At 40.0% G+C, this 14,194-nt stretch overlaps 1 protein-coding gene across 4 annotated transcripts in view; it reads left to right on the top strand.

The window, feature by feature from the left end:
* The first annotated feature begins 2,521 nt into the window (after window positions 1–2,521).
* The window catches only part of USP15 (ubiquitin specific peptidase 15), a 72,118-nt gene continuing 60,445 nt past the window's right edge, over window positions 2,522–14,194 (top strand). For 2 of the 4 annotated variants that reach the window (XR_011091957.1, XM_068669334.1), the window contains exon 1: window positions 2,522–2,696. Coding sequence is in view for 3 of the 4 variants with exons in the window: in XM_068669334.1 (XP_068525435.1) it covers window positions 2,608–2,696 (89 nt within the window). In the remaining variant the exon portion in view is untranslated. The remainder of the gene's footprint in view (window positions 2,697–14,194) is intronic. The other 2 variants (XM_068669332.1, XM_068669330.1) reach the window with 1 other exon arrangement.

Below are 14,194 nucleotides of genomic sequence, written 5' to 3'. Positions count from 1 at the left end.
AAAAGGGAAATTCATGCTACCACCTTAGTTATAAGGCCACCATATACAAAAGTGCTTGGTAGATCATTGGAGTAGAGAATCTGAAGCCTCGTTTTCCCCCTTCATAAATTCGTAACTATTGTATAGAAGGTTTAGGAAGAAAATAAAAAGTGTAGAAGATAATTTTTCTGTAGTACCCATGAGTAAGACTTACAGATGTCTATCATTTCTACAGAATTTATTGTGTGCATGAGTTTCCTCCATTGAGAAGCAGAGCTTCTCATAGCCACAAAAAAAAAAAAAAAAAAAAAAAAAAAAAAAAAAGCCATACTTTAAGTTTCTTTATCCAAGTCCACTAATTGACTTGAAAACAAGAACTGAGAGCTTAAATTCTATGTTGTATTGGGAATCAATAGAATCATTAGAGTACACAGGTTGTTATCTGCAGACCATTTGCTGAATGTCTGAGCCTCTATGCATTGCATTAATTGTTTCCTTTTTAATGATCAATGTTTAGAACCACAAAAAAACACGTTTAGAAAAGTGCATCATATAGCAGTGAAGTCAGGTAACAACAGAGGCCCAGTGGTTACTGGAAAGTCTGCCACTTTTAGCCTTACAATTTCCTGCTTTCAGTTATATCAAAAGCAGGAAGATATAAATCTATATTACAAAAGATTATTTTTCATCAGAGAAGGTAGGTGGTCATTCATCAGTATCTCTGGCACTGTTTCTATCTACTAGATGGTTTAAATTCTGAGGATCCTTGGGCACCTTTGAGGATAGGTGTATTTGGAAACAATTCCTTGCTAGCTCAGAAAACTTTTGTGAAAATACAGATTTATCACTAATCGGCAATTTTCAACAATTTTAAGCAGAGGAAAGACTACCTCAAGTTTACACTGCTGTTGTACTGTAACAAGCACAATTGCTTCTTGCACAGCACTGAGAGTCCCAGAGTTACTCATCTCTCCATTTTGATTCTTAGAAAAAGCTCTGATTTAGATGGCATGTCATGTGCTTTTCTGTCTAGTAACTGTAGCACCTCATGTCTGTCTAGTATCTGTTTTTGTACCATGAATAGACAGATCTAAGGAACACAAGTAACTGCATTTATGCTACCCAAAGCATAGAGCCATAGGTGGCTCCAGGTGAGTCTTTTGGCAAATCAATCATGGTGGATCAATAAATATTTTTTCCAAATTGACAAGAAAATATCTTTTTTGTAATAATTTAAGTTTGGCATACAGGTAACTTTTGGTGTTTAAAACATTGTATTTGTTTACCAAGATGAAGAGATGACTCCACATGACAGATATCTTTAATTTACTTGTCCTTCATCTTGGAATTTCATATTCCAGCTCTTACAGATTCTGTGAATGTCACCACCAGTCCTTCCAACCTCTTGGGAGGCATGACTTCCATATCCATATTCTCTTCCAGATGCAGGCCCTGACTTTGCCTTTACTTCAACATCATCATCTTTACTGATAATCCTGGCAAAATATTTACTTAGTTTTGGACTACTGTGGCTGCAAAGGAACTTTACTCCCACTCTCTTTTTTTGCTGTGTGCATATCTAAAGAGTAATCTCCAGTGCTATTTATAACAGCTACATGCTACTAGCTCATACGTGCTAATTAGCCAATAGGTAATAACATGCAATAGCTTATAATATACGAGTGGCAGCCGATGATGCATTTCTAGCGTTAGTCATACAATTCAACACGCTAAAATGACTTGGGTGGAGGAAGGGGGCTCAGCATACATCTGCGTTCATTATGGATACGCTGCTGGATCTGCAGGAGGGAACTTTTAAGGAGTCTGTAAGCAACATTCTCCCCTGTCCCAGCCCAAGATTTCTGTACAATTTTGTGAAGTCTATACGCAAGAGAGAAGAGAAGCTCCTCGTTACTGCAGTGTAACACGGGGACTCGTTCGTGTTTTGGTGAGGTGCCAGATGTCAGGCGGCAGTGTTTGTACGGACATCAGGCCCAGATAAGAGGGACTGAAGCAAACACAACAAACTACCGTGTGGTTTTGTGAAGGTCTGGGAAAGTTAAAGCAAGCCACCCAGCACACCCACATTCCCAACAGCATTCGCACAGCAACAGGGGCTATGCGGCTATCCCAACGCCGGCACTCCACGCCACCCAAACCTACGGACAACACATTCACCAGCAAGGCGCATGCACCTCAATGAAAACACTGAAGGATCAGAAAAAGTCCTTTATTCCAGAAAGGCGAATTCCCCTTTTCGCCCCATTCCGAAGCGTGGTCTCACAGACCACCATCTGCACGGGGCAAGCCGGGCTCTGGCAGTGTCATGGGGACAAGGGGACATGAGGACACGGGGATAGGGGTACATGGGGATATGGGGACACGGGCACACAGGCCCAGGGCTGCTGCCCACCCCCCCGGCAGGACGCGGCCCCTCAGCGCCGAGCCCTCCCCGCCGCCAGGCGGCCTCGCGGCGCGGCGCCTCCCCGCGCCCCCTCCCCGCGGCCCGCGGGCAGGGCGGGGGCCGAGGGCGGCTCCCCGGCGGCGTCAGTCCCAGCATGCAGCGCGGCCCGCTCCTGCCCCTGCCGCCGCCGCCGCCGCCGCTGTCGCTGCCGCCGGGGCGAGAAGATGGCGGAGGGAGGCGCGGCGGATCTGGAGACCCAGCGCACAGACGTGGCGGCGCTGCTCAAAACCGCCCTCCGCAAGGGCGACACTTGGTGAGGGAGGGAAAGAGGGAGGCGACGGGCACCCGGGGCTGGCCGGGCGGCTCCCTCCGCCCCCGGTGGCGCCCCCCTGCCCCTCGGCCTCCCCCTGAGGGCGGTTGGCGGAGGGGGGGGGGGGGGGGGAGGGGGCGGCGCCGTTCTGCGCCCTCAGCCCGGGTCTGGGGGGCACCGGCAGCGGGGGGGGGGGCGGGGGGGTGAGGCCGGGGGCGGCCCCGGGCTCTGCGGGGCCCGGAGGCCGCGGGGAGAGCTGCGAGGCCCGGGGAGGGCAGCCCCCCGGCAGCGCTCCTGCGGTTCTTCACCCCGAAGGGAGGAAGCGGCTCGGGTGTTTTTTTTTTTTAACCAGAAATTACAGCTCTGGCCTCGCTGGGGTGTCCTGGAGCCCGTCCGCGGCTGTCATTGCACGCCTGGCGTTTAAACTTTGATGGCCAACGCGTGATGCCCCCCCCCAAAAAGGAGCAGCCCCCGAAGGTGCGGGCAGGCCCGGCCTGGTGGCGTTTTCCGCAGCAGCACGGGGTTCCTGGCACGAAGCGCTGCTTCTGGGGGCCACACGGCTTGTCAGCGCAAGGACCCGCGGCCGAAAAGATCTGGGTTAAATAAACACGGCCTGCCAGCCTGCGCCTGGTAACCCAGCGCCTCGAGTTGTAGTGCTTCGAGGCTAGGTTGCACGCTGGGTGTTTTTTGGGGGGGGTTTTGTTAGTTTTTTTTGAGGGAACGGGAAAAAAGGGAACTGACACTTTTTCCACCACGCAACCTCTTCATCTCTTTCCTCGTGAAGCTGTCACCAAAGACAAAGGCTGAAGTGTTAACTTACTGAAAATTAAGTACAAATACGCAAAAGTAGAGCTAACCCACCTCGTTTCAGCTGTCATCACTCACTGTTCCAGTTCTATAAAAGACTATATTTAACAGTGTTGATACTGCAGCATGTGTCAGAAGCATACATTCTGATGCATTATTCAAATACTGCTGAGTATATGTTCACTTTTTGGCATCTGAGCAGGCTGCTCTTCAACCGAAAAAGTATAAGCAACTAGAAAAAGGAAATCAATTCGAATGGTAGTGTTGAAAATGACCGGCAGTAGTACAAGAGTGCTTAGGCATGTAATCTTCTAAGAGATTTTTTTAATGGTTTTGTTGAGTATTTCCTGAGTACTAAAAAAAAAAATAATCTTGAACAGTTAGTATTATTCAAAGTGAAACTAACTTCATGACTGGTTTGTGTAATGACTAACACGGTGCACTTACGGGCAAAGCTGTATTTTTTTTTTTTATTACGCTAAATATTTTTAAATGGAAAAATCAGTTAAGTGAAATAAGCTTCTAGACATTCTCAGAAAATAAGTATATTTCAATGTGATTGTGACACTAATATTAATCCAGTGTTGCAGAGCTGAATAAGCTATGGCAAAGTCCCATTAATTTTGACTTATGAACTATTACATCGAGGAACATGAATGCATATACAGGTACATTCATAGGATTAATAGTTAGAGCTATGTATTTAACTTCACATATTAAGGAGTGTATTTAGTCCAAGTGCTTTATTCAGAGATATTTTGGTAGTAGCTTTTTATTCTTCTGGGGCATTGGTAAGGAAACATGATAGTTAAAGTGCTGTAAGTCATGATTCAGAATTGCAATTTTCATTCATTCATTCAATAGTAAATATTGCTGAAAAATGTGAGCAATGCTGTATCAGCTTTTTCTGTTTGAGCTTTCAAACACTATACTTAAATACAGTGCTTTTAAAATTACCAGCTTACACAGATAATCTCCCAAGAATTCGGAGAACTGTAGCTATGTATAAAGTATAAAGCTTTGGGGGGTTCCCCTTAAGAAAAAAGGAAATGAAGAATAGAGCAAGGAGAGGCAAGCCTTTTACTGTCTAGAAAGGGCAATGAACTTCTTCATTAGTTCTTCACATTTACTGTAGAGAGAAAGAAACGAAACTGATTTAAATGCAATGTTCCTAAGATTAGATAGTAAAAAATATTTGGTAGAATACAGTTATGTTCAAACACCCTATTTGAACAGACCATGAGCTGTAAAATTTGTTTCATGGGATGTTTTCAAAAATACCTTGGGCATAGTATGGATAAAAATATATTGTTTCAGTGGATGGACAAGATTGGTATCTTCTGACTGTTCTGTCTTCAGGGACAGGAATCTGGGCTAGTCTGTCCAGGTGGTCTTTTTTGTGTTTTTTTTTTTTTTATAGGCAGTTAATAAATTAAACGATTAAACTAGGAGAGATTGAGGATTCTTTCATCTTTTCATTTTCTTTGTTTTTCTAAATAGATAAATTAATTAAACATCAAATGTAAGCTTTTCCAAGGAAGAACCTCCTTATTTTATTAGTTGTTTCAGAAACAGCTAATAAAGTGCTAACTACTTTTGTTCGTGAATTCAGCATTAAAACCACACTGTCTTTCCTCAGAACTTGCATAATAGATATTTCAATGTTTTCCAAAGGTCCTTCAGGTTCTGCGGTTCAAAGACCTATCATTCTGTTTCAGAAGAGAATGCTCAGTTTCATCTTGTATCTCGCAGTGTTAGGATCACATATGATTGTAGTTCTGCTGATGAGAAGTGAGAAGAATTTTTAGGGTTTGTGGAGATTTTAACCTCTTGTTCGGAAATAAAAAAAAAAAAATGGTTGTTACAACTGCAGACAAATATGAATTCAGTGTCTTCCTGTATCCACCCTCAGAAAGTTAAGAGCTGTTGGCATTCATCAGTTTTTAATCACTGAATATTTTACGTGACCAAGTGGTCTTAATGTTGTCATTTAATGCCTTTGGAGCTGCAGTGCTACTCTTATGAGCCTTGCCAAGTTTTTCTGCTTTTACAGTGTCACTGATATACAGTTTTCAACACTGAAAGGTATTGATCTTGGAACAGTTTTCTCCAAGGGTTGCTGAAGGCTCTGTCAGTTCTTGTGTGTGACTTCCTTCTGTGTGATTATCTTTGATTTTCTCCCTCATATTGAGGTGCAACTTGTTGCCTTTACCTTTAAGGCCACTTTCAGCCCTGCTTTCCCTGTAGTTCCTGTTCTGCTGAAGCTCTCTTAGTCAGCAATGTTGCCTCAGTTGCTTAAATAAGACATTACAGTTGCTTTCATACTCTTTACTTTGCTACCTCTTATGTGCATTGACCCTCTGTGGTCTAGACTTGAGACCACATATCTCACCTTCAGGTACCACCTGCCAGTAAATGGTTCACTTTGTAATGGGTAGCAGTGACTAATAGCGACCAACAGCATAGACTTAGGGAGTTTCACCAACTTTTCTCTCTCTTTCTCACAGAATTTCCCCAATGTGCTTTTTTCATCTAACAGAAGAGAATATAAATGACATTTATATTTCTAAAAGCAGTAACTTGGAAAAAAAAATAGGCTGTTACAGTGGGCAGATAACTACCATGAGTTTATTTGGTGTCTAGGGGAACAAATGCAATCTTGAGATGCTTAAATAGGGAATACTGAGTAGCAGTGTAGAGATGTACAATAATATATTCCTGATACCATTCTGATACCCAGTTCTGGTGCCTGCATGTCACAGAAGGTGCTCATTTGGAATGAGGTCAGCATTCTCAAATTTTAATAGAGGAGGAGAAATCCTTGCCTAACGGAAAAGAACTTAATAGCTTTTGTCTATTTCAATAGGTTGTTGAGTGCTGTGCTGATGTACTTACTAAGAAGACATCTAGGCTAAGGGTTCTTAAGAAGAAGATGTCTTCTAAGCTAAGGGTTCTTAAGAAGAAGAGATGTCTTCTAGGATAAAGGTTCTTAAGAAGAAGACATCTTCTAGGATAAGGGTTTTTAAGCTAGCACATGAAGATTTCTAGCTGTGATAGCCAATGAATTTTGGTGCCATTCTTCAGCTTACCTAATGCTGAGACAAATGCTCAACCTGTTCTTGATTTTTAAGACTTGCAAATTACAAAAACTACAGAAGTGTAGTATTTTGTGTTTTTCCAGTTGTGTCTCTGATACACATCACTTCTGAAGTTCTGGTGATTCCAGAGGGGTGCTACTGTTATTGATAGAGTATATTTCCTAGAAGGTGAAGAACATATGCTCATTTTTTTACACAGTAGGAATTTTATTGGCAGTTTCTCATTGTAAAAGTCCTAGTCACTGAAGAGAATAGGTAAAATTTTAAGTGGGGTAAAATGCTTTCCAATAAATTATTTGGGAAGTTGATATTTAAAGGATTTCCCCTCCAGAAGGGGGGAACACAACTTTAAAGTGTTTCCGCTCAAAAAAAATTGTAAGCATTTAAATGCTGATTATAAAGAAAACTTGAGTCTTAAGTGGGAACATACAGCCCTACCTGGAAACCTTGCAGTGCCCGTCATTGATGATAACCTTGCTGCTGAAGTGCTTAGCTTTAATAGTATTTTACACCGTGGTCTTGCTAGTGTTTTCCATGTTTGATCATCCATCATTGTGCTGTGCATTAACAAACTCTAGATTGAGCAGTAATGGAAGATTTTATGTGATTTCATTGACAGCGTGGTGAAGTGTAATGGACCTGCACATTTGGAAAAACATCCTGAACTGTTACAATGAGAAACCAGTATGATGAGAAATAGGGAACTTGTTACTGTTACTTTTCCAAAGATAGAATTGACATTTGGGATCTTTTTCTTTCAAATGGTCATTTCAAAAATTGCTGATTTTTTGGCTTTGAGATCTTATAGCTGAAGTTCTGTGTTTAATTTATTTCACTGGCTGTGGAATGGTGCACTGTTTCACCACCAGCTTATGGAGATGTACAAAGTGTTCTGTTTAAAATTCTTCTGGGAGAATGCTTGCAATGGAAATAAGTAGGTGCAAATCTCTTCTGGTGATTGATTGGGCAGGGTGAGAAAGGCATGTTTGTATTAGGCTTTTACCTGAAAACAAGAAGTCAAACATCGATTTAAGAGTTAAATTATTGTTTGGTTGGTTGGTTTTGGGTGTTTTTTTTTTTAGAAACACCCTTAAACACTTCAGTGGAGAATTTGTGCACATATTCAAAATACGCGCTTGTTAATGTAGTGTTCACAAGTAACTTAAAATTTAACATACAAATACACCCATTTGTTTTGACTTACTCAGGGTTTTGGTAAGCTCTTGGTGTGTTATGTGTGAAGTGCTGCTTAGGCTACTGCAGCACATTATGAGAACTGAGCATGGTGGGGGGGCTGTAACAGGTATTTGACTGAAAGTTGATTTGGAAATATGTGGGTGCATTTCATTCAACAAACATTTAATTTCAGAGGAGGGATGTGAAATATGGACTACAAGTTCTTAAAACTGATTTAAGTGATTTTTTTTTCTCTGACCCACTTTTTCCTGTGGATTTACCTACTTTTTGAATAAATTGATGGCTTAATTTTTATGTAATAAAGTAGAGTAATTGCCTTCTTGAACTTTCAAGCACTTGTTAATTCTGAAAGAAATTTGAATTTTCAAGGCATTTGTTAATCATGGGTATACCTTGTCAAGCAATTTTGTCTAGGCTAATCAAAGTAGAAATACAGGTACAAAGTCCTTATTATCTTTCTTATTTTCATAGTTGGAAGAAAGAACAAAAATTAGATGTTGTGTCTTTAAACAGGAGTCCTAATTTGCCTTCAGCAACACCGTTCCACTTTGTCCTCACTGTTGCTTCATCTATACTCATGCACAGTGACAAGGGTAAAAAAAAAAAAAAAATCCTTAGCTATCTCTCTGGACAATTCGCACAGTTTTGCTGTTAAAATTATGATTGCTTGTGTTCAGAAGATTTGATGTTCTAGCAGTACACAGTGGGGAAATGAGTGTGTCTCTCCAAAGTATCTCAGTAGCACATTAAAGTTAACTGCTTTGATTTTGAAAGTGAAAGACTGACCTACTGGGTAGTATAAATAAATTTAGGTTATGTTACCTGTTGTTAATTGTCTCAGTATATAGCTGAGTAATGTATTCAGAGTGTTTGAACAGTATGATTATGATCTTGGTATGCACCATTTTTTGTGAGAAGCATTGTCCTATCAACCCGTGTGTTAAGGGAAAGAATGAATCCAGTCATACTTCTACGATGTTGATGTTAAGGTTTATTGCATCAAAATGTGTGGTAAACCACAGGTGAAGTTAAATTACACAAAAAGCCATAGGACCATGAAAGAATTTTAGAAATCAATTAGCAGCTTTCCTGCTAGTTGTATTAATTGTTCACTGTTAAGTGAACAATGCCCATACGTGGTCACATAGCAGCAAAATTTTAAAGCTTTAGAAAATTTATTATTAATTTTTATTATTGGTTGATTTTTTTATAATAGCTTCATTCTTTTGTTCTTGGTAGTGTTTGAAGGCTGTTATAAAGTCATCCCAATTTTGCCTGGCCAAATTCTCTACACTTGATCATTCCTAAGGATGCAGCCTTGTTGGTAATTTTAATTGACTCACCAAATATGAACACACATTTGAAAATAATGCATGGCTACCAACTGATAATTATGTTTTCATATTTGAACATAGGGCTAAGAGGACCAAAATATTTGTTACTGGTATCCATATATTGGGAAAACATACTGAAAGTATTATGTACCATATAATTCATAGGTTATGTTGAAGAAACTGCAAGTCCAGTAATGAATAAGTGAATGCAAGCAGGAACCAGAGTGATGGCCCTGCAGCAGGGAGATCAGCAGTCCTTTGTAGATGCTGGAAATATTCACTGCTTTGTCTTGCTTTAATGGGACCCAAAGAATAACAACACCTGCAGTGAACCGTTTGCTGAGTGGTGTTGTCTGTAGGAGCTAGATGAGGTCAGAATAACTGATCTAAACTCATCCTAAATATAGATTTAGTCTGTTTAGTGTCTTCAGCTGAAGCAAGTTTGAAGTAGTCATCTTTCACTTATTAATGCTGGTTTACATCATTTCTAAACAAACCTTGTTTGCTTCTAACAATAAGAGTGAAGTAAAAGATGACATGCCTTAATACAGCTTTGAGGTATATATTATTTAAAATATTTTAAGGTCGTAAATAATGTGTATCTTGAAAACAACCCGAGCATAGGAAAAGAGGAAGAGGAATAAATATTGTGCTTTGTAATTGTCAATACTTGTCAAGAAATCATTCAAATAAAAGAGTTACTTAGAGAAAAATTATACCAAATGGGGAAGTTAATATTGGAAAATTGCTTCTGTATGGTATGAGCTAGGTATGACCAACAGTTATCATTGCTTTTTGAGGAAGTAGTCGATTTTGTAACGTCAGCAGATACGAAGGGACATCCTCATTATATTTTTCAAGCCCTTTGCATGATCAGTAAGCTCACACTGGCCTGAAGTAAGACTCGAAGACGAGCAAATGCAAAGTGAGGACAAAGGGTTCAAATAAGGCCTTTTGTCATCAGCTGCTGAGAGGGGAGTGTTGCTGGAGGTTGTGATGCAAGATTGCAAATTTCAGCTTTTTTGCCTTTTGTGGTGATGACGCTGAGTCCATGCGGAATCAAAACCTGTTGCCTTTCAAAGGGCAAGTGGCATCTCGGTGGACTGGAGTATAAGTTGTGCCTTGTGCGTTACAATCTCCTTCAGACCGACAAATCACATTTTACAAATGGGACCAGGTTCATCTTTTGAAGCCTTCCAAAGCTCCAGTCAGAAGCAGTGAAGTAGGCCACAGTTGAACTGGGACCATTTCAGTGTGGGTTTTTTTATGTTCTAACCAAGCGATGTGAGGTGAGCGATTTATTTATACCTGTAAATGCTGAGCATTTGCTTTTTAAAGTTAATCAGTTCCCCTTGTTGTGAAGTTGTCTTGGCTTTAAAGATTTGCCCCTCAGCACATATCTAGGAATCCGAGACAAGTTTCTCCTTCAGTCTTGGCTACAAGTCCTCTGGGTGCCTTTTAGGCCCAAAGCTGGGTTTGTTAGCCTGTCCATTAGCTTGGCTGCCGCTGTCTGAGAGTGAAATGTTGTGTATTCTGTTTGAGTGAAGTCTTGATTCCACCAGGGACAAGTAACAAACATAACTTAAATAACTGTTTTAAAAAACAAGTAATCCATAGTTTTGAACTTTGCCAAGATGTCTTGGGGTAGTGTTTTCCATCAGCTCCAGAGGTGGGAAAGCTGCTGCAGCTTTAGGCTGGTTTGGAACCCTTCCTTGGGTTAGGTAATAGTAACAAACAGGCAAGCAAAACATCGTAACAAGCCTGATGTGCAGGCATTTTCTATCTCTGTTTTACTAATGCACGGTATGCTATTTTTGTATCTGGGACAGTACATATTCAGTGAAGCATATCTAGTCTCGGGTGCATGCTGAAAGTTTTTGATGTTTCCCCTAAAATGTGCTGAAACTCACTTAAGAAAGGCAGTTTTAGTGGACATGGTTGTTTTTACTTGAGGTATGTCTTTTTCCCTGCAAATACTGAAGGTCTGGCATAGGTAAATACTTTGTTTTCAGATGGTCGATTATATCATGGGTATTGTAACAGTAACAAAAAGATAAAGTGGGTTGTAAGGTTTGCCTGCTTTATTTTGTGTAGGTGAGTAGTCTTGTTGATCTTGCTGAGAATGCTGCATTGAGTATGTTTGTAAGATCAAAGCCTATAGTCTTAAAATTTCTGATTTTTCCCTTTTTCCTGTAGTGCTAAGAAGTCTGGATTTTAGTGTGCTTTAAGTGCTTTAGGAGATTCATCCCCTAAGCTGAGCATGTTACAATTGCATTTCTTCTGTAGCATAATCTTGAACATGCTAAATCCTTCTTGTATAAAGATGAGGGAATTGTCTGGCATTTGAACACAAATTTCCATTTTTCCTAATGGAAAAATTGGAAGAAAATGAAAATTTGAAAAAAATTCCTTGCTTCATCTGTTGCTCGAGAACAAGTTTTTGTGCAGGTACGAGATTAAGATACTGGGACTGTGTTCCCTAGTAAAGCAAAACAACTTCTCCTACCCATATCAGATAGCATTGCCATTGAAGTAAAAGTAGGCAAACATGACTAATACATACAAAACATATATGTACATACATATAGCCAGTACTTCACTATAAGAACTTGCAGCTACAGTGTTTGTTAGCGTTTTTCAAAATCTGTCCCTATATCTGTAATTTCCCTTTCTTGACTACATAATTCACTAAAACCTTCTGTTCGGTGTAATGCGTATGTTATCTCACAGTTGTGTAAAGCTGGTCTACTGAGTTCACTCTTAAAAATATCTGTCTGAGAATAAACTCCCTACTTGTTTAAAATAAGAAGCATAAACAATGTTGGTGGATCCTGAGTTGATGAAAGGGTATTATCTCTAAATAGAAATTAAATTCATTACCAGACTTCTTATATAAATATCCTGCTCATCTCTGTTCACAAAGGGTGTTAAGAGCTGAATATCAGGATAATGAATAAAGCAGTACTTTCTAACTTATAATTTCTTGTCATGGGTAGGCTCTGGTAAGACCTCAAAGATCAGAGGGCTGGAGCAGCTATCCAATGAAGACAGACTGAGAGAGTTGGAGGTGTTCAAGCTGCAGAAGAGAAGTCTGGGGAGACTTCAGAGCAGCCTTTCTATACCTAAAGGACAGTTGGGCCTGCAGGAAAGCTGGGGAGGGACTCTTTGTCAGGCAGTGCAGTGATAGGACAAGGGGGAATAGCTACAAACTAAAAGAGGGTAGGTTTCGTTTAGGTATTAGGAAAAAAATCTTTACTGGATCAGGTTGCCCAGAGAGGTTGTAGTTGCCCCATCCCTGGATCAGGTTGCCCAGAGAGGTTGTGGTTGCCCCATCCCTGGATCAGGTTGCCCATAGAGGTTGTAGTTGCCCCATCCCTGGAAGTGTTGACGGCCAGGCTGGATGGGCTTTGGGCAACCATGTCTAGAGGAAGTTGTCCCTGCCCATGGCAGGGGGTTGGAACTTGATGATCCTTAAGGTCCCTTCCAACCCAAACCATTCTGTGGTTGTATGAAGCCTTATCAAATCTATAATAGTTTCAATCCAAGTTTGATTATTAGGTTTTGATGTGGTCTGTAAGCAGTCCTAACTGTGGCATTGCACTGTTTCTCCCTTAACCAGGAAGATCATTTTGTTAGATCTTCTTTGTTTTGATCTTGCTATTTAAAAATTACTATTCAAGTACAGATATATACAGCTTCATAGTACACGCTGTATTAACTGAAGTATAAAGCTTTGCCCTTGAGTGCACGCAAATTACATGATCTTCCCTTCTTTCTACATGATCTTTTCATTAGTCTTCAGAATGCATCCTGCAAAAAAAAAAAAAAGGATGGAACCAATTATTTGTCTGCAAGTAATCAGTTTTACTGATGCTTAATAGATATTAACTTATTTTTAATAGCTGCAGAATTCAATTTTAAGAATAGTGCTTTGCACCAGTTTAACTTCTTTATTCAATTAGTCATCGTGTCTTTGTCCTCACATCCAAAATACACCAGCTAAACCAAGTACTGCTCACTGTGCATTAAAGCAAGAAAAAAGGAAAGAGATAAAGACAAAATAATTTAAGTAGCTTTCAAATTTTTGGCACTTGTCCATTTTTCATTTTGCTTTTCTACATTGTACTACTGGACAGATTCTGTTTAGATAAATTTAGATTTTTTATTTTTATTTTTTTTTTAAGATTTGGTTGTTCTTAAGAGGTTTTCTTTCCAGGCAAAGAACTTGACTGTGTCTTATAGTTCTTATCAGTCATATATACATTGATGATTTATAGATGGCTTTTGATCTTTTCATGCTAGATATATGAATCTATTATTTGAGCATGTAAATGCAGGTTCTGAGATTAGAAAAGAGGTGTTCTAGGTTCTTGCATTTTTGTGTTAGGAAGCAGAAACGTTGGAAGTCTTCAGTGTAAGGAGAACTTGCAGCGGAGAATTTGGTCAGTAGCAAAATTAATTAATTGAATGTGGAAGAATAAAAGTTGATGAAGTGTTGAAGTGGTAATGATGAACATTTGAAATCCAGAACAATGGATCCCAAGGTTTTTTGCACTGTTACGTCCAAAAATAAAAATTTTCTGTTATTTGTATGATCAGACATTTAATGCAAAGCATTTGGAAAGCAGTGTGGTTCTACAGGAGCAGTAATTTGTTAGGCAACATGTCCATTGTTTTAATGAATGCCTGTGTGATAATTTCCCTTCTGAGTAAAATTATAGCTTTGCTTTTTTAAGATTCATAGTTTCATTCAAATTTAGATGAATTAAGTAGAGGCCATAGGGTGGAATGGGGGACAAGGCTGGCGGGTTTGTTGGGAGAACGGATGCCCGAGGGTGGCTGTGTTCATGAACACACCTCTGTGGCTGTTAGGGAACAGTGCTGGGAGGCCACAGCAGAGCAGGAGAAAGATGAGAGTGCTGTTGGCTTTTAGGGTGCTTGGAAGACTGAAACTTTGTGTATAAAGCAAAGGATGATGGCATATCACGGTAATCATGTTCAGTATCCCTTTTTCCATTTATTAAAGAAAAATGACTCAAGTATTAAGAGTCAGTTGTAAAAGGAA

The sequence above is a fragment of the Anas acuta genome, chromosome 1 (assembly GCF_963932015.1).
Source record: "Anas acuta chromosome 1, bAnaAcu1.1, whole genome shotgun sequence".
In the NCBI taxonomy this organism is placed as follows: domain Eukaryota; kingdom Metazoa; phylum Chordata; class Aves; order Anseriformes; family Anatidae; genus Anas; species Anas acuta.
This window is presented reverse-complemented; position numbering and strand designations above follow the sequence as displayed.